At 60.2% G+C, this 18058-nt stretch overlaps 1 protein-coding gene across 1 annotated transcript in view; it reads right to left on the bottom strand.

Annotated features, from left to right (window-relative positions):
* Positions 1-532: 532 nt before the first annotated feature.
* The window catches only part of LOC119108229 (thioredoxin reductase 1, cytoplasmic-like), a 23734-nt gene continuing 6208 nt past the window's right edge, over positions 533-18058 (bottom strand). Inside the window, 12 exon segments of the mRNA XM_037231811.1 lie at positions 533-1533; positions 2755-2889; positions 3505-3735; positions 4182-4311; positions 4657-4781; positions 5159-5305; positions 5614-5847; positions 7652-7794; positions 8359-8488; positions 10145-10318; positions 11589-11633; positions 11635-11696. Of these exon segments, the coding sequence (XP_037087706.1) occupies positions 1471-1533; positions 2755-2889; positions 3505-3735; positions 4182-4311; positions 4657-4781; positions 5159-5305; positions 5614-5847; positions 7652-7794; positions 8359-8488; positions 10145-10318; positions 11589-11633; positions 11635-11696 (1619 nt within the window). The 3' untranslated portion in view covers positions 533-1470.

The following is an 18058-nucleotide window of genomic DNA, read 5'->3' as shown; positions in this document are numbered from 1 at the left end:
GAGTGGCAGTCGGCGGGCGGACGCCAGAGGTTCAGCAGGCGGACGCCAGAGGCTCAGCAGGCGGACCCAGGAGGCACGGCAGGCGGAGGCGGGCGGACGGACGCTGAGCGGCTTTGGCCCCGCGGCCGCCGCTGCCCACCGCGAGTGGAAGTGTCAGTGGTGCGTGGCGCACCCCGGGAAGCCGGAATGGCATATCATCTGTGTTGGCGGCTGGTCCCACGCGTGGGCGAGCTTGCCGCATCGCGGGTTGGGGTCTTGCATGGAAGTGCATCACGGCACCGCGCTGTTGTGCGCTGGGCCTCCGGCCCAGGTTCGTAAGACGGCTGTTACCCGTGCTGCGCCCCGAGGCCTAGAGCGCTGTTGAATGCAGATTGCAGAGCGACACGTCACCCGTTCAGCAGTGCTACGGGCTTGGGCTGTAGACCGTTTTGAAGCTGTCAGGACACTGACCCCGGTTTCATGCGTAACGCTGGCCGTCTGGCGTTGTGAGGCCTCTGCTTGGTCGATGACCACCGCGCCAACAGATGTGAGATACATTTTCTTATCAAATTTTATTCGTGAAACCAGTCAGTAAAACAGAACAAGTAGGACAGCTCTAGGCCGGGTGTCTGTACGTGCCGGCGTGCCGTGCCAGCGCCGTCCACAGCGGCGAGGGGGTCGACAGTCGGCGGCAGGGAGCAACACCAGGGTGCGCTGACGGTCGGCGGCGCCCGCAGGAGGCGTGCGCGCAGCCCCCACACCGGCTGAGTATACAGCGCTGGCTCCGAGGTTGCACAACCCACGGCAAGGCACCCCCGTTGTTCGTGGTAACTGGCGGCAGTACGCTCTGGTCCAAGATCGAGCCAGTAGGCAAGGAAGTGATAACACACACACGCACATCGATCATTATGCAATACCAGTGTTCCCAGATCGGTCAGGTAAAATGACAGGAAAATCACGAGTGTGACCACAGGACAGTGTGCCCCTCACTAGACCGTGCCCGAGTACAAAGTCGCGTGAGGCTGTACTGACCAGTAATTCACCTAGCGCCTGACCGCAGACAAGTTGAATCAAAACTACAGCCGACTCCGTCTCGTGCGACGAGTTAGATCCCTCCTCGGACAGCGGGGCTCGAGACGCATTCTGGACGGCTCAACTCGGAGGACGCGCGTTGAACGACGGGCCCGAGAGGACAGTCTCGTCCGTGCGACGCATCCGCCTAGCGGCCGTCCGCGGCAGGTGAAACTGCGGACGAGTTCGCCAGGTGGCAGGACGTGCGGCGATTTCCGATCCTGAGCGAAGGTGTGGTGCTGGTGCCGGCGGTGGGGGTGACGGGCGCCGCCCTCCTCAGGCGCGGCCCTCCTGACACGCAGGGCTGGGGCCGCGCCGTCATACGGCGCGCGCTGGCGCCCGGCGGCGACCCGTGCACCCCGGTTACGCTACCCGCCCGGCCCGGCCGGCGGCCAGGCCGGGCGAGTAGCCACTCTAGCCTCAGCAGCCAGCCGACTTGCTGTCGGCGCCCGACGACTTGGTCGTGTTCATCGTGGTGAAGTTCTGCGGAACGGAGGAGCCCGGTCAGAGCGAGAGCGGGGCAGATCGGAGACACGGGAAGCGCAAGCCGCCGCGGCGATCAGCTTCAGTGTGAGGCAATCAATGCGCGAGATGGGCCGGCGACACTCACAACGCACAGCAGTCTGAAAATGCGGCGCTTTCCCGACTCGACCTGCACAGTCCCACCCCGTACCCGTTCACTATGTACTTCGGGCTAGCCCAACGCAGAGCCGTCGTATAAAGCAGAGCCCCAGGTACGGACAGGCCATGCCTCCGACAGGCGTCCAAGATGAAGCGCGTGCCCTGGACTGAGTCGCGTCCAAGGCTTTATGGACAGGGTAGTACGCATTATTAAAAAGCTCAAACTGGTTACCATCCCTCGCCAGGGTGAAAATATGCTTCGATGGTGTATCCTAAGGCATTCAACCGATAGTAACGAAATGTGGGGCAGACGAGTCTCGAGTCCCCCTCCATCAGACCGCAACCACTAAACTCTGCACACGCCAGGTTAGAGCTGTCAATGACCTTGCTCTCCAAGATCTGCTCATCAGTATATCAAAAATGAGTGCTCCACTATCGGCTGATTTTTGTGCTCAAGATGCCTGCAAATCAGTTCCAGTATATACTGGATAAACCATGATTTGCGCCGCGTTTACACTTTACGACGCATTTTCTGCCAACCTGCAGTGTTTGTCTTACGGTTCTCAAAGCATCACGTGGTTGCGTAACATACGCCACGAATTTGCATTTTTATTCAAGCTTCTGAGATACTGGCATACAAAACAAGCCCTAGTGTCGCTTACCGGCCACCCCACAGACACCCGCTGTAACCTATATTGACACCGTTCTACGCGTACTGCCCAGAGACCCCTTGCGTCTCTGCCACCCGCCAAACGTAACCAGCCTTTTCAACAAGACGTGCCCAGAAACCCGAGATTCAGAGACTTTCATGTTTGTAACACGTGTGTACCTTCAAACCTTGAATACACCCGATTACGATACCTTTCCCAACCTCACAAAACAGGACAACAGTGTCCTACAACAACACGAGGCGAAGCGGCGTGATGGAGGCCAGCGTCTGCAGTCGGGCGGACTGTCGCATCCACGTCTGCACGGGTCTTCACCGCACCACTACAGCGTACACGCCGCGCAGACTTCGGCAGGCGGCGCCGGGTCGGCCCGCGTGCGGCCGGGGCGAGCCCGCCGTCACAGCCGGCTACTGACCTCGCTGACCGTCGGGTGGATACCGATGGTGGCGTCAAAGTCCCACTTGCGCGCGCCCAGCCGCATGGCCACGGCGTAGCCCTGGGTGATCTCACCGGCGTTCGGCCCCACCACGTGGAAGCCGACCACCTTGTACTGCGGGCAGAGAGAAAGAGGTGGGGCGCGGGTGAGCCGACATTGCGCCCGAGGTGGGGGCCGAGATGGCGCCCGAAGCCCTTCAGGAACCCGCGTCTCCTCGCCGCGCGTACATGAGCAGGCGCAGACGCCGATCACTGGCCCTGGCACGCGGCGGTTGGAGATGGGAAGGTGTGAAGCCGGCAGCCTCAGAGGAAACATTGATCACGAGGATAAATCCCAGCCCGAAATCTACCGGTTCGTTCATCCAGAAAAATGTCAGCCCGGCGTGTCCTAAAATACAAATAAAAATAACTACATTCACACCAAGCGCATCAGGCACCGCGGCGCCCTGGTCATGCCCCCACCCCAGTCAGGCCAGGCCAGGCCAGGCCAGGCCAGCCCAGCCCAGGCCAGGCCAGGCCAGGCCAGGCCAGCCCAGCCCAGCCCAGCCCAGCCCAGCCCAGCCCAGCCCAGCCCAGCCCAGCCCAGTCCAGTCCAGTCCAGTCCAGTCCAGTCCAGTCCAGTCCAGTCCAGTCCAGTCCAGTCCAGTCCAGTCCAGCCCAGCCCAGCCCAGTCCAGTCCAGTCCAGTCCAGCCCCCCCCCCTCCTCCCTCCTGAACAACGCGAGGCCCACCTCCTGACTGATGCGGCAGACCAGCTTGCCGTAGCAGCCGTTGTCGTCGCGCTCGGCCACGGTGTGCTCCAGCGCCGTGAAGTACTGGTGGTACACCTCAATGTCGTCGGCGCCGAACCGGCTGACGGCGTCCTCCTCCGAGAGCCCGATGCAACCGTACTCCATCGGCGTGAACACCGTGGTGGGCACGTTGTCATAATCGGTCAGGATGGACGCCTCGTTGATGATGCGCTGCCGGCGGCGGCGGCGGCTCATTCCCAGGGTCGGGCAGCGAAGGTGACGGCTGCGCTAGGCGGGTGGCGAAGGCCGACGGACACGCGCGGCACCGGAAAGAACAGGGACGTGACGTCCTGGACACGCTGGCGAAGCAGCCACACAATACGGCCGTAGGAAAGGCAGATACAGCGTCTGCGCGGGCCCAGGATAATGAGCGCAAAATGACCACTGCAGTCGGCACAACGTAAAACACCAATACATGACAACGGGCCCAGGACTGACGGCCCCGTGGTGGTCTGAACCTCGGCTCGTTGCCGGTCCTCCATCGGTCTACTGTCCAGAGCGCCACTGCTGCCACGTGCTGAGCCGGGGCCAGGTATTCTAAACCGGGGTAGAAGCGCGCTCCACACGAGTGGATCTGGCAGCCGGCCGCGACGCCGTCGTGCGCATCGTCAGCTTACCCTGGCCAGCAGCCGGCCGGCCTGGATGGCGACGGGCGTCAGCTCGGGCCGCCCGCTGACCACGTCTCCGATGGCGTATATGTGTGGTACGCTCGACTGCTCCGCGTTCGTGCACACCACCTTGCCGTCCCTGGCGGCGGCCGGGGCGAGCTCAGCGCCGGCACGCGGCGGCGACACGGCCTCGGGCGCAGGCCGACGGCGCACCGCAGCCAACGCCAAAGCCGAACGGAAGAGAGCGAACCAACTAACGGCCGCAGAGATACAGATGAGAACAAATCCGAGTCTGTCTTGTTTGTAATGCATGTGGGCAATGAACAGCTGGTGCACGTTAATCACCGAACGATACTCAACGAAGAGAACTGAGCCCATACACCGCGCCCAAAAGTTAATCTTGTTTGAAAAAATCCGCGGACGTCATCCCGGCCCGCTGCCGCAAGCGCCGTGGTCGGAGTCAGCCCGCGGCCGGGGTACGTACTTGGGCGACAGCTCCACCTTGACCTTCTCGAGACCGATGTTTTGTGTGCAGGCGTACCGCCCGATGGCGAAGAGCACCGTGTTGTACTCGCCCTCCACCGTCTGGTCGCCCTGCTGCGCCGTCACCTGGCGGCACAAGAACCCACGTGTGCACGGTCACCGCAGACTTCTCCGTGCACCGATCGCGGACGAGCAACAGCCTATCGATGTGCATAACGCTCAGAGCACATTCTGTCCAGCAGCCCATACATGGCGCGAGCAGGCAAGTCATCAAAAAAGCAGACACAAATCATGGGTATGAAGACCGAGGCATCATGGGAAAACGCCGGATCTCAAACACCCTAGACAAAAAAAAACAACCAACTGTTCATAACGAACAATACTGTGCACATAACTCTGTGCATCTCACCAGCCACCGTCTGGACCACACCACTAGATATCCCAGCAGGCGGTCGGCATCGTTGGCAGCGCGCCCTCCGCCAGCAGCTGCTGCCGGCACTGACCTTGAGCTTGCGTGGAGGCCCCTCCTCCAGCAGCTCGACCTTGGTGGGCACGCACTGGCGGATGAACTTGACTCCGCGCTTCTCCATATGCTCGCCCACCAGGTCGGCCATCTGCTGGTCGAAGCCGCGCAGCAGGATAGACCGCACCTGTGGCCGGTCGTTCGGAGGCGCGCGTCAGAGCTCGCAGCCGCCCGTCAGAGTTCGGGGGCGCGCGCGCGTCAGCGGGCCGGCCAGAGAGGCACGGTGGTAAGACATCCGGCAGTGCGTCCGGGGGGGACACTAGCCACGAGAAGGCTCTGTGCTGGGATGGGCCCGAGAGGCCGTGGGCCTGCACTGACCATGATGTGAGGCCGTGGGCCCGCACTGACAATGGCGTTAGCCATGGGCCCGTACTGACCCTGACGTGAGCCATGGGCCCGCACCGACACTGCCGTAAGCCGTGAGCTCGCACTGACCATGACGGTAACGTCGAGGCCCAGGCCGCGCAGGAAGCCGGCGCACTCGAGCGCGATGTAGCTGGCGCCGACGATCAGCGTGCGCCCCGGCGAGCTGGGCAGTGAGAACACGTCGTCGCTGCTGATGCCGTACTCCAGTGCGCCCGGGATGTCGGGCAGCCGCGGCCGGCCGCCCGTCGCCAGCACCACGCTCCGCGTCGTGATCCGCTTCTCTTTCCCCTTCTTGTCCGTCGTCTGCAGCGGGACGGAAAGTTTGAAGGACGGGCCTTATGCACCAGTGTGTCCACGCCGGGTTGAGCAATACTGAGGCAGCCAGTAACCTAAATACACACAAAATGCCGTATCTTGGTGTAGCAAGTGGAAGAGCGCATTCCATCCCCATCCAATCGCCGTTTGATACCGGCCCCGATAGCATTAGGCCGTGTTGACAGTCCGACAGCTGCGGCGGGCGGCCGGCGGGCGGCCGGCGGGCGGGGGACCGGTCCGGGTCAACGGGTCAGTGCGGCAGCCTGTCGCCGGTCGGACGCTGGACAGAGCGGGGCCAGCTGGACAGTCGGCGAGTGGCCGTGTCAGCCGTGTCAGCCGGGATGTCTGGCTCGCGTCCAGACAGGCCGGCGCCGAGCCGAGCCGAGCCGAGCCGAGCCGAGCCGGGCAAGGGCCGGGCAAGGGCCGGGTAAGGGCCGGGCAAGGGCCGCGCCAGGGTGATCAGGGTGGGCCGTGCACGTAAAATGGGCGCCAGAGAACCGGCCACAGAAACGCCGCCGTCAGCAACAACTAGCCCCCAGCACAGCCGCAGCTGCATCAGAGAGCCATGCCCGCTTTGACAATGTCCTAGCCCGTCGATGTCCTTGGTGAATCACAGACACGATCACACATACGGCGTCCTGGCCGCGGCGACCGGCCGCCGGCGGGGCGCGGCGATGAGGCCACTCCGCCGTCCTGGTCCACCGGCCGCCGGCGGAGCAGCGAAGGGGAGGGTCAAGAGTGCCATGTGGGCGACGCAGTCGAGGCAGCGTCCGGTCGTCCGCCGCCACCGGTCGCTGGTTCAGAGACCGAGAAGCAGACAACGAAGGCTGGCAGAACTGCCTACCAACAGTCACCCTCTCTACTGCCAGCGTACGCGGCTAGCCTTCCCGCTATGAACCCATGGTTTCTGAGCGATTTTCAAGCAGTTCTAAACTGGTTTGTTTGGACCAAGATGACGTAATCTAACGCGGATTTCCGCGAGCTTAAGATCTAGCTCAAGTAGTTCATACCTGACGATTTAGTTACTCTATGCAAATCAATATATATATATATATATATATATATATATATATATATCCAAATGGGAATGCATGCTTTGATCCATTCACAACGTATTCCCTTCAGACGTCCATGAGTGAAAAAATGTGACGTGTCCCTTTCCGGGTCGCGTGATTTTCTCCGTGCTGTAATGCTCTAAATTTCTAACAAACAGGATCCATCGGCAAAGCCAGCTGCCATCTTTCACAAACAGGACTGAAACGGGTCAGGAAAGCGTGATAGGAAAGCCTCACTGAATTTGTGTTGCTTCAAGGAATGCAGCCGTCGTGCAAACTGCGGCGAAGCGGAGATTATATTCCACTGGTGCCTTCCATGGTGGGTCTCATGGGAGTACCAGTAAAACGCTGCGGAAGTTCCCGCGTCTGAGCCAACGTCAAAAGTCCAGGTAAGTGCACTGGTGGCTGGCCGAGTACCGATGAGTGCACTGGTGGCTGGCCGAGTGCCGATGAGTACGCTGGTGGTTGGCCGAGTGCCGATGAGCGTGCTGGTGGCTGGCCCTGTGCCGATGAGTGCACTGATGGCCGGCCGAGTGCCGATGAGTGCACTGGTGGCTGGCTGAGTGCCGATGAGTGCACTGGTGGCTGGCTGAGTGCCGACGAGTGCACTGGTGGCTGGCCGAGTGCCGATGAGTGCGCTGGTGGCCCGAGTGCCGATGAGTGCGCTGGTGGCTGGCCGAGTGCCGATGAGTGCGATGGTGGCTGGCCGAGTGCCGATGAGTGCACTGGTGGCTCACCTTTAGGGTGTGCTCGTCCTCAAACTCGGCGTAGGCGTTGAGGTAGGTGACGCGCCTCTCCCGGAGCTGCACCTTGTAGCCCCAGTTCAGCGAGCCGATGTGGTTCTGCACCGCCTGAACCATCTTCTCCCAGCTATGGTTCTCTGCGGCACACCCCACACCTCATCACATTGGACGATCACACAGCGTCTGAGACTTCGTGAGGCCAGTTTTCAGTAAAGCTTGCCGGCCGACAGTGGAAATTCGCTGTCATGGCAAAGTGCCATGTTTACGGTCACTGGGCCAAACTGAGCGTCATATTAGCTTGGCTTACAACGTGCCTTCAGCCATAAAACGAAGTTGAAGCAAATTTGTACGACGAAAACTAGGCAAACAAACGTCACTGGGAACACCAGGAGCTTGGCAACCTAGTTCCAGCTCCATTAATAATTGAACGCAGCCATCAGGCCAACAAGGCCGCTTAAAGATGTTTCCAGCGAGGAACAGTACTACCACGAGACAGGTAGAGCATAAGTTTAGCATAAGTAGAGCAAGAGGGCCCGCCCGCTGTGCCCTCCCGGACGCCAGCTGCCACCGGTACCCCAGTCTGGACAGCCCGAAGCCCAGCTAGGTAAGCGTCATCCTAACCATCGGTCACACGGTAGGACCGCATGGGCACGCGCGCACCTGCCATTCAGACAGCGGGTGCTGCGCGCTGGGACACGTACGTTTCTCGACGGACCAGCCGAACTTGGCGGCGTCGTCCACGGCCTCGCCCAGCAGCGCCGCCTGGTGCATCAGCTTCTTGGGGATGCAGCCGACGTTGACACAGGTGCCGCCCAGGCCCCAGGTGGTGCCCTGGTGGAGAGACGCACCCCTGCCGCCTCAGAACCGGGCGACCAGCCGGACGGAAATGCAACAGCACATATAAATGAATTATATCGGAACAGTGTGTCCAAGCGGGCGAAAATGCCATCGCACTCTGAAAGAAATAATAGTCACTCGGCGGAAAAATCAGGAGATAAATACCACCAAGCATAAATGGAGCTTAGGCATGAAATAAAAAAGTACAAAAAGCGGAAGTTGAGAGAACGGAGTTCTAAAAACAAAAGCACACCACAAATTGCGGCAAAATGGCCATATTACTGACTTAACGGTGCGAAAGCGCGTATAATGTCGACGTGTGACCATGTCAAGATGTGACGCTGCCGCCAAACTTGAAGCTGTCCCTGTCTGACCGGGGAGGTGAAGCTTATGCGTTTGATGTCATGCAATGAATCATTCAGTGAACGTGGCAGCCACAGGGCAGACTACTAATAACCGCGCTGGTGCTGTCTCAAAGCTACGTCAGATACCAGCAGGCTGCAATGATTTATGACAGAGGCCTGGGGTGCGCGACCCCCCCAGTACCGTGGGCAATTTCGACTGTCTCACACCTGCGCTGGAATGTTGTCATAAAGCATTCGCCTCTGGACTGGTGCATTCTCTCGACGGCTCGTCCCATGGGCAACTCAGATAAGAAACTTCCAGGAGGCCGAACAGCTCACACATACCGACAAATAGCTATCACTCCTCGCACTTGATGCCATAACACATAGATACAATAACCATTAACACATACAACACATTCTCACCAAACTTCAGTATGCTCCTCGCTTTGCTTTCTCCGCTCTTTTTTGGCAGCCCCACAACACACTTTCTTGCAACACATGCTTCAATAATTTCGGTGATAATGTAGCTACCCAGATTGTTATAAATTGACGCCGTTCACATCCGCATATCATTGAGAATGGGCACGTCTCCCAAATGCTTAAAGTGCTCATTCAGCTGCACCCAAGTTTTTTTCTGAATCTATTTTTCTACGCGCAAAACGTTTTCAGATGAGGGTTTCTCTGTACACTAACCGTCAGCAATTTAACTTACAACTGGACGCTGCGTTACGGGGCTGACCAAGATCGCAAGGAAGACAGCTAGGCGCTTGTTTGAAAGCGATGCTGCCGTTCAAGGGCAAAAGGCCCAAGCGTCATGGCTTTAAGACGAATTATTTAAATTATTCAATGCACCTCGAATTACTACATCTTTCGACATAGACACAAATTTGGAGCACTGCGTTCAAATTAATTCCAGGTTTATCTTCTAAGCACAAAAGTATGTTTCATGCACTGAAACCTAAAAATGTTCCTCCTGCACGATTCTCCTGATGGCGCGCAGGTCTGTTTGCCCTCGGCCGCAACAATGCCTTTCAACGTCAGGCGGACCATAAATGTCATTAATTTGTTTCCGCCCGCACCACGCGTCGAGAAGGAACGGGACACCCGCTGCCGGTGGTGGCAGCTGCGCAGACCGGCGGCAGCCCGTGAGCCCGGCCAGCAGGCTGAAGCGGGCACGCGGTCGATACACTCCACGGCAAGCGTACTGTGCTGTCCTGTGGGAGAACGATCGTCGAACATACCCACAGCCGCAGCTAGTGGGGGGGGGGGGGGGGCACGCGGACGCCCGAACACGGCCACAAACCTGCGGCGAGGGCTTGACGAAGTCGCAGACGGCGACGCGGGCGCCGAGCTTGGCGGCCTCCTTGCTGCAGGCGAGGCCGCCGGAGCCGCCGCCGATCACCACCAGGTCATAGTCGTACTGGGCGTCACCGCCGCCGCCGTTCAGCATCGCCCGCAGCCGACCGTCGGCGTGCGCCTGCGGCCGCAGGTCAGGTCAGGTCGGGTCAGGTGTGAGGTCAGGCGTCAGGGCTCAACGACAACGGGCTGAAGGTCATAGCTCACTGACACGTTAGTGTTGCACCGGTTCCGAACAAGTACGCAGTCAGAGCGACCCCACAACAAACACGTGATAACCCAGAGCCCGGGCTTGCACGCCTTAGCAGCGGCCGAGACGGGAGTTGGCTGCCGACCGTGGCTGCGCCGGAAGTGAGCCGCCCCTGTCCCGGGAGTGAGCCGCCCCGCTGCAGCCCAGCCCGGACCGAGCTGTCCGCCCCTACCACAGAGGCCCGCCACTGCACGGCGGACGATACACACGCGCACTTGGCTGCAAATGTGCTGGGTAAGGCATTAAACGTAGCCCACAACACCGATCTCTGTGGCCCCAAGTGCATGGAAATACAGCTTACAATGCTAGGACAGTCGTTGTTTATGTGTAGTTTCCGGAGCTGGACTCAAGGATGAAGTCAGAATTCATTCGCTACGGCTATTCAATACTTGGTTCATATAACCTCAATGGCAAAGCACCCTCCTCGTTTGGCAACATCTATCCACATCACAAACAGGACGCCCCCATCCGGCTGCGTGGCCGCGACGTTGCAGCGAGTCGGTGGGCCCGCCGCAACCACACCGCAGGTGCCTCACCAGCTCGTCGAGCGCTGGGATGGGGCTGGTGTGCACGTCACAGGGACTTTCCGAGGGGACTCATTCACGGGCTTCCCATGCGGTTAGAGCTTCGGTGGCCTTCCGGACAAATTTCCCTAACTGATGCACAAGCTATACCGGATTTGCTGAATGCAGATGAGTCTGCATTGCGCCTGTCTGCAGTCGGCATCAGTCGGCACCACTCAAGCCCCAACCATCTGGCACAAATGTTTCCATTAACAACGACCGACGCTGGGAAGCCTCGCTGGAGCCTCAAGATCATCCTCGTAGCCTTGACTGCGTGCTGGGCATTGCATGTAGCGCCCCTAGTCGAGGCGGACCCACGCATGAGCGGACCTTTCCGCAACAACACAAACACTGCGCACCAGTTCAGTCCGTCTGTTCGCCGCCAGCCAGGCGTATGCCCAGGGCCGGAAACCGAGCCGGCGCGCCTTACCAGCCGCAGCCTCGGCTCCGGCGTCGCAGGATGGCACAGAAGGGCTCGGCGGTGTACCGCCCGGGGGCTGGAGTATGTACTGGAGTACGGGGGCTGGGACAGCGCCCCGCCCCGGCCGTCAGCTGGAGGCCGCACCGTCTCCACTGACCTGGAGCGTGGTGTCGCAGCCGCCCAGGTGCTGGCCGTTGACGAACAACGTTCGGCACCGTCTTGTTGCCGTCGCTCCAGCAGCGCGTCCTGGATAGCGGCGCATCCTCTGGAGGAGGACGCAATGTGCGTCAGATGGTGACGCCGGAGGGACCAGGTCCGATCTGGGACACCGGCGGCTACAGTGCGGGCTGACGATTGTTGCCCGTAAGTGACCCCCCATTCCGCGGGTTGGGGAGGAAGCCACTGGTGTCAGAGATGAGGCATTCACGGTACAGTAGCACTGGCAGCCAGGCTTAAGTCATTAGCAGCGGGGCTTTGGCCGGTATCCGAGACCGTTGCTTCTGTTCAATGACGCTGAAAGCTGGCGCTGACCGCCTGTACCGCTGAGCTTGGTCAGCTCTGATCCACCGCTCATCGCAGGTGGACTGGACACCCGCACGGAATACATGTCAGGTTTGAGACGCTATGGCGTACGTTATCGACGTCCCGGCCATCTTGAGGGTTAAACGGTCAAGCGAGTCAAGGTCAGACCCAGTCAGGTCCACTCAGGGCGCAGTGTGGCCGCACCTCGGCTGGCTAGTGCGCCGCACACTGTTCCGATTACTCCAACCCGCTGCTGAACGCTGAGCTGCTACTGCCGCTGGGCAGACGATTTCACAAACTGGGGTAACAACCAGTGCGCGTAGGCGGCAGATCGGTTGCTATTAGCGCTGAAACACAGCGCCAACTGCCGGTACGTCATACGTGGGTTACTGCTCGGGTTAAGCACGTAACGGCGGAACGAAAAAGGGCCATTCCGTCCACCATCCCCAGCCGGCGTGCTCCAGATCAAACCACCGTCGCCGGGGTCGCAGTCCCACCGCGACCGAATTTCGATCCGCGCCGAGCGAGGTCAGTCCGCCCCATCTCCTCCTTCGGTCGCATGTGACGCAGCTCGCGGACGCGGGCCGTCCTGGGCATGTTACGGACGGCGGGCTCCGCATCCGTCCCTGGAAGTCGGCCGCCGAGCTCAGAGCGAGGCGAGCCCGATGGCCGACGGTCGCCGCTGGACGGCCGCTGCCGGCCACCTCGCCGCGCCGGAGACCGCCCACGGCCCACGATACCAGCCGGACAGCTGACGGCTGGTGACGCCGGTGTCAGGTGTGCGGGTGCAGCCAGGCGGACACGGGCGCGCGCGCCGGCGCCGGCTCACTGCTGGTGGCGCCGCCGGCCGGCTGTTACGTAAGGCGCGGCGCGGCCGCCTTGTGCGCCGGTCGGAGATGACCCGGCAGCCAAGGCCAGCGCCGACGCGATAGCGCCGCGGCGCGGCATGACTCAGCAGTACTGCTGCCGCGCCGAGCCGAGGCGGGCCGGGCCGGGCCGGGCTGGGCCGGGCCGGGCCAGCCCAGACCCCCGGTCACTGGGTGCTGACCGGAGTAGTCAGGTGGGCCGGTCCCGCCCAGACGCCGTATCACTGGGCCCTGGTCCGACCCGGCCGGCACGACACGTGTTACCCTGCGCCTGGGACCTGGGCACGTGCAGCCGTCTGGTGTGTTCTCGTCGCTGACGTGTGCGGGAGAACTTCAGTGGCTCCATGTCTGTGTGGCGTGTGCGGGGTAGCTTCAGCGGCTCCATGTCCGTGGGGCGCGTGCGGGGGAGCTTCAGTGGCTCCATGTCTGTGTGGCGTGTGCGGGAGAGCTTCAGCGGCTCCGTGTCTGTGCGGCGTGTGGGGGAGCTTCAGCGGCTTCATGTCTGTGGGGCGTGTGCGGAGAAGCTTCAGCTGCTCCATGCCTGTGCGGCGTGAGCGGGGGAGCTTCAGGGCTTCATGTCTGTGGGGCGTGAGCGGGGGGAGCTTCAGCGGCTCCACGTCTGTGTGGCGTGTGCGAGGTACCTCCAGCGGCTCCATGTCCGTGTGGAATGGGCGGCGAGTTTTAGCGACTCCATGTCTGCGAGCTTCCCCGGGCGGTGTCGGCCGTGTGCGCCGCCGCAGCTGTATGTCGTACCGCGCGGCCCGTTGCGCGCGGCGGCGGAAACAATGCTCCGACGGGCCGAGCCAAGGGCGGCGGGCGGCGCGCGGCGGCGCGGAGAACAGGCCACGACCTTCGGCTTCCACCAGCCGCCTCCGTACGTCCCCACCAGCCACCGATCGGAGCCGGGGTGCCCGCTAGTGTCACCGGGCCCCGGCCGGCGGACGTCCGGGCCCAGTCGAGGGCGGGCCCGACGGTTACGCCCACAACAGCCGCAGGGCAGCCTGCGTGAAGGCCGGTGAGGGCCGCAACCTTGAGTGATGTTTCCACTCGAAGTAACATTTATGGAAGTCATTCTAAATCAGGATGCTATACTGGGTTACGGAAACTATACAGAAAACTGAGGACAACAATTAACAGCACAGGAGAAGGGCGGCTTGCCGTATAATGCCAAGATGCACAAATCGCAAAAAGGGCAGCACAAGCGAGCACCAAAAGAAGCCAGGGGAATCTGCAGTCCATAAAGCGCGATTGACAGCACAGCTGCGCCCACCTCGGCAACACCCGCGCCACTGTCATGGACCATCCGACTGCCCCTGCTCTGTCCACTCCGTGCACGTTCCCCAACCGACCCCTAGCAGAAGATCGCGTGTCATCGTAATTGGGAACAGTAATGACCTAGTCTCTAGATGTTAACCGACGCCGTCTCAAATGATCGCTGCCAAGGGCCACGCAAAAGCTCTAAACTCGCAGGGTATGAAACGTGTCAGGGTACACTGAGTGAGACGTGACGGCAATGCCGAGGCAGAGGGTATGGGGATGTGGAGCAAGCGCAATGAATACATATGAGTCGGCATGGGAATCCTAGTATGTGAGAAGCGACCCGTGATACGCAGCACAGCACCTACCTTTTCACGGTGTTTTAAAACCTTTCCAGCAAGTACAAACATGTCCACCGTTGCCTATATCTTACACCAATCAGACCAAATTCGGTACACCAAACACAAGTTATCACCGGAAGCAGGGCAACACGTATCTGCAACGTGAGCGTAATCACGCGCACGCACCAGCGCCAGGCACGATCCGTCCACCAAACAGGAAACGCCGTCCGGACCACGGGACAAGGAAGCAAACATCACCAACCGGCAACGGGACGACGGTACACACCCAGGTGCGACCCCGCGACGGGACAAATGAAAACCGAGCCAATCAGACAATCGAAAGGATGTGCTGATTTGTCAACTCATTAAAATGTCTCGCGCGTCCAACGGTTCAGCTGCTCTACTTCACAGTTCCTTCTCCACCGAAAGGTCGCGCTCACTTCGAAGGGTCTGAGCACCAGTGGAGTAACTGCGCTGTATTGTCCCCAATTACAGTGGGTGGGCTAGATTAGTGGTCGCCCTCTCAGTCGTCGAGCCAAAACGCCACAAAATGGGGCAGGCGAAACACAGTCCGAACCCGGCGGCGCCGACAAACTGGGTCAAAGGCTGGGGCTGAGGCGACCGCCCCATGCCCCCCCCTCCCCACCCCCCGAGATGTGCCGGGTCGGCAGGTGAGTCTGGGTCCTGACACCGGTGGTAATCTTACAGGTCCGTGCGCGCCTGTAACAACTCAAGATGGTTATCCAATCGACAAAGCCCTACACGCGTGTTTTGCGTGTCAGCGTGACTATCATTGATCAGGACCGGTACCCAAACGGATAGACCAGGCAGTATGGAGTGGGCACACATATCTCTCTGAATATGCACAACGTCGGCTTCGTACGCTAATTAAAATAAGCCGCAGCATCAGCTTACCAATGAAATCCAGTGCCAATATACACTAATGCAACGGCAACGCAGCCGTAGCAATGTCATCGGACATCAAATATCCGCGACCGGGCAGACCATATAAGATAGGGGGGGGGGGGGGGGAGCGGGCTTAAGAGCGCTTTAAAACTGCGCGGTCACATAGCGCCATGACGAGATCGATGACATCCAGCTCAGGGCACGCCGGCTGAGAATATGGGCAGAATGCCAGCCCCGCTTCAAACTGCGCGGCCATATAGCGCCATGACGAGATCGATGATTCCAGCTCAGGGCAACCGGCTGAGCATACGGGCAGATGCCAGCCCCGCTTCAACTGCGCGACCATATCGCGCCATGAGAGATCGATGACTCCAGCTCAGGGCCACCGGCTGAGTATACGGACAGAATGCCTATATCTCCAAAGTTGCATACCGCGAAACGAGCAAAACAGGGGAAGAGAATTCAGCGCCTAACATATCCATTCAGTTATGACGACAGGCGACGTGTACACCAAAAGCATGTGAATTACGCAACATCAGTACCACGGGAAAACGCTCGTCAAACGCTCGTAAACGCTCGAAAGACGCGCATATGCCAAAAAAACAGAGACAATGAAATTTTGTGGCGAGCACATACCAGCTCAGACAAATGCCTCCCCGATATGTCATGTTTATACAAGCCTATTATATGCAATTTAAACAAAATACACCCAATGGGCGCCAGGAAGTGAAGATGGAAAGCAGCGTGCCCAAGCCATTTTAGGGCTGGGTAATTGGCCTTCGGTGACAATGTGGCTCAGTGGCAGCCAGCCCTCGGTGACAGTGCGGCGTCAGTGACGCCCGTTGACAGTTGGCCCTCGGGACAGTGTGGCGTCAGTGACAGCCAGCGACAGTCGGCCTTCGGTGGCAGTGTGGCGTCAGTGACAGCCAGTGACAATTGGCCCTCCGCGACGTGCACCGTCAGTCACAGTCAGTGACAGTCGGCCCTTCTGACAGTGTGTGTAGCATCAGTGACAGCCCGTCACAATCGGCACTCAGTGGCAGTGCAAGCCTCAGTACCAACCGGCCCTCCGTGACAGTGCAGCGCCAGCGACAGTCGGCCCTCAGCGCAGTAACAGCGCAGCGGGTCGCGAGGGAGGGGGATATCTGGCATTGGCGGATAAGGTCAGCTCTGATGAGCCCGAAGCCAGATTCCGCGGTGTCTCATGGGATGTCCGTCACGTGATGGCCCGCCATTTAGTACCCATTCGAGGCAAATGTGCCTGCAGCCGGGCCACATAAACGATCACTTTCATCAGTCCGCATCAAAGGGCACGCTACGCGGCTGGCCTATTGAAACCCGTATGACAACGGAATATCTGATCGATCGGGCCCGTGTTCAGCCCCAGTGCGCACGGCGGAAGCAACGCGGACAATGTACAGCTTTATAAGGCACGTAGAGATATTGTGCCAGTCTGTGGAGGCTGTAGAAGGCTGTAGAAAGTTGGAGAAAGCACGTCGAAATGACAGCGGATGAACTGAAGGGTGCAACATGGGCTGATTCTGTCGATCTCCGGGACGGGGGAGGGGGGGGGGGGGGGGGAGGGGGGTGCGGCGGACCAACGTATTGCTCGTGGAGTGGGCTAGATATGTTTGACTACACGTGGACATCGTGAACCCGCAACAGAGCAACCGACTGGGGACTAGTGCACCACCACCATGGCCGCTGTGGACCGGCCGTTGGATACACGGCAGTCGGGTGAACACTATCCACCGCAGAATGGACACAAGGACATACGATTGAATACAGCGGACCAATGAATGCATCACAGAGCACATACCGCAAACTATGCACGACCGGTGAGGACTGCCTGAACTTTGCCGGGCGGTGGGTGAATGTTGGGCAGCTTACCAGACCGCAATAGAAGGCTTGTGACATACGGAGGGTGGAGGCTGGAAGGGAGGGGAATCCCGCACAGAGTGGTGTAGTCAGACTATTTCGTAATGACGGGTATGCGGTTCGTTGTACTACGCGGTTGACGTCACCACGCCTGCCTATTTCCGCACAGGCGAGCGAGCCCACGGCCTGAGACAAGCCGTCATGACTCGGCACAAGGAGTTGACTCAGAGGCAGCGGTGCGGGCAGGGCTTCACCGTCCAAACGTCCCACAGGCGCTGACTAAGCGTCTCGCAACATCTTCCTGGTGGGTTTTGCTCACCCGGCGTGACTTGTGAGACGCACGACCGCGTCAAGCACGCACGCAATCGCGCACCGATTGCCGGGAACCCATAAAAAAACACCACGCGAATGCTGAGGATGTACGGTGCGGCCCAATGAGGTAACCGGACGGGCGGCCGCAGACCAGCAACCTCAGGCCGTGGGTCCGAGAGGCGTTGCCATGGTGGCAGCCCCAGTCCGCGCAGCACGCGGTCCCTGACTGCCATGGTGACGGCGCGACGCGAGCCGTCGACACACACCCTCCCCATCCGAGGAGGAGCGGCGCGTCCCGCCCACACGCGGCGGACGACGGCACAGGGTCGGCACCCAGCCCGCTGCTGTCCTGTATGAGGGGACCACACGGCCAGCACCCTCCCCAGACACATTGGCCGAGATTGACCGCGAGCCGGTGCAGTCGGGCCGGCCAAGTGAAGCCTGGCGGCTGGCTGAACAGCTCACGATGGGTGGCGCAGATGTGCACCGATGTACGTTCGAGCCTTTAAACGAGCTGTCACTACATTGCGACATTTGCAGGGACA

Source organism: Pollicipes pollicipes, unplaced genomic scaffold (genome assembly GCF_011947565.3).
Source record: "Pollicipes pollicipes isolate AB1234 unplaced genomic scaffold, Ppol_2.1 Scaffold_6686;HRSCAF=7923_pilon_pilon_pilon, whole genome shotgun sequence".
Lineage (NCBI taxonomy): Eukaryota > Metazoa > Arthropoda > Thecostraca > Pollicipedomorpha > Pollicipedidae > Pollicipes > Pollicipes pollicipes.
This window is presented reverse-complemented; position numbering and strand designations above follow the sequence as displayed.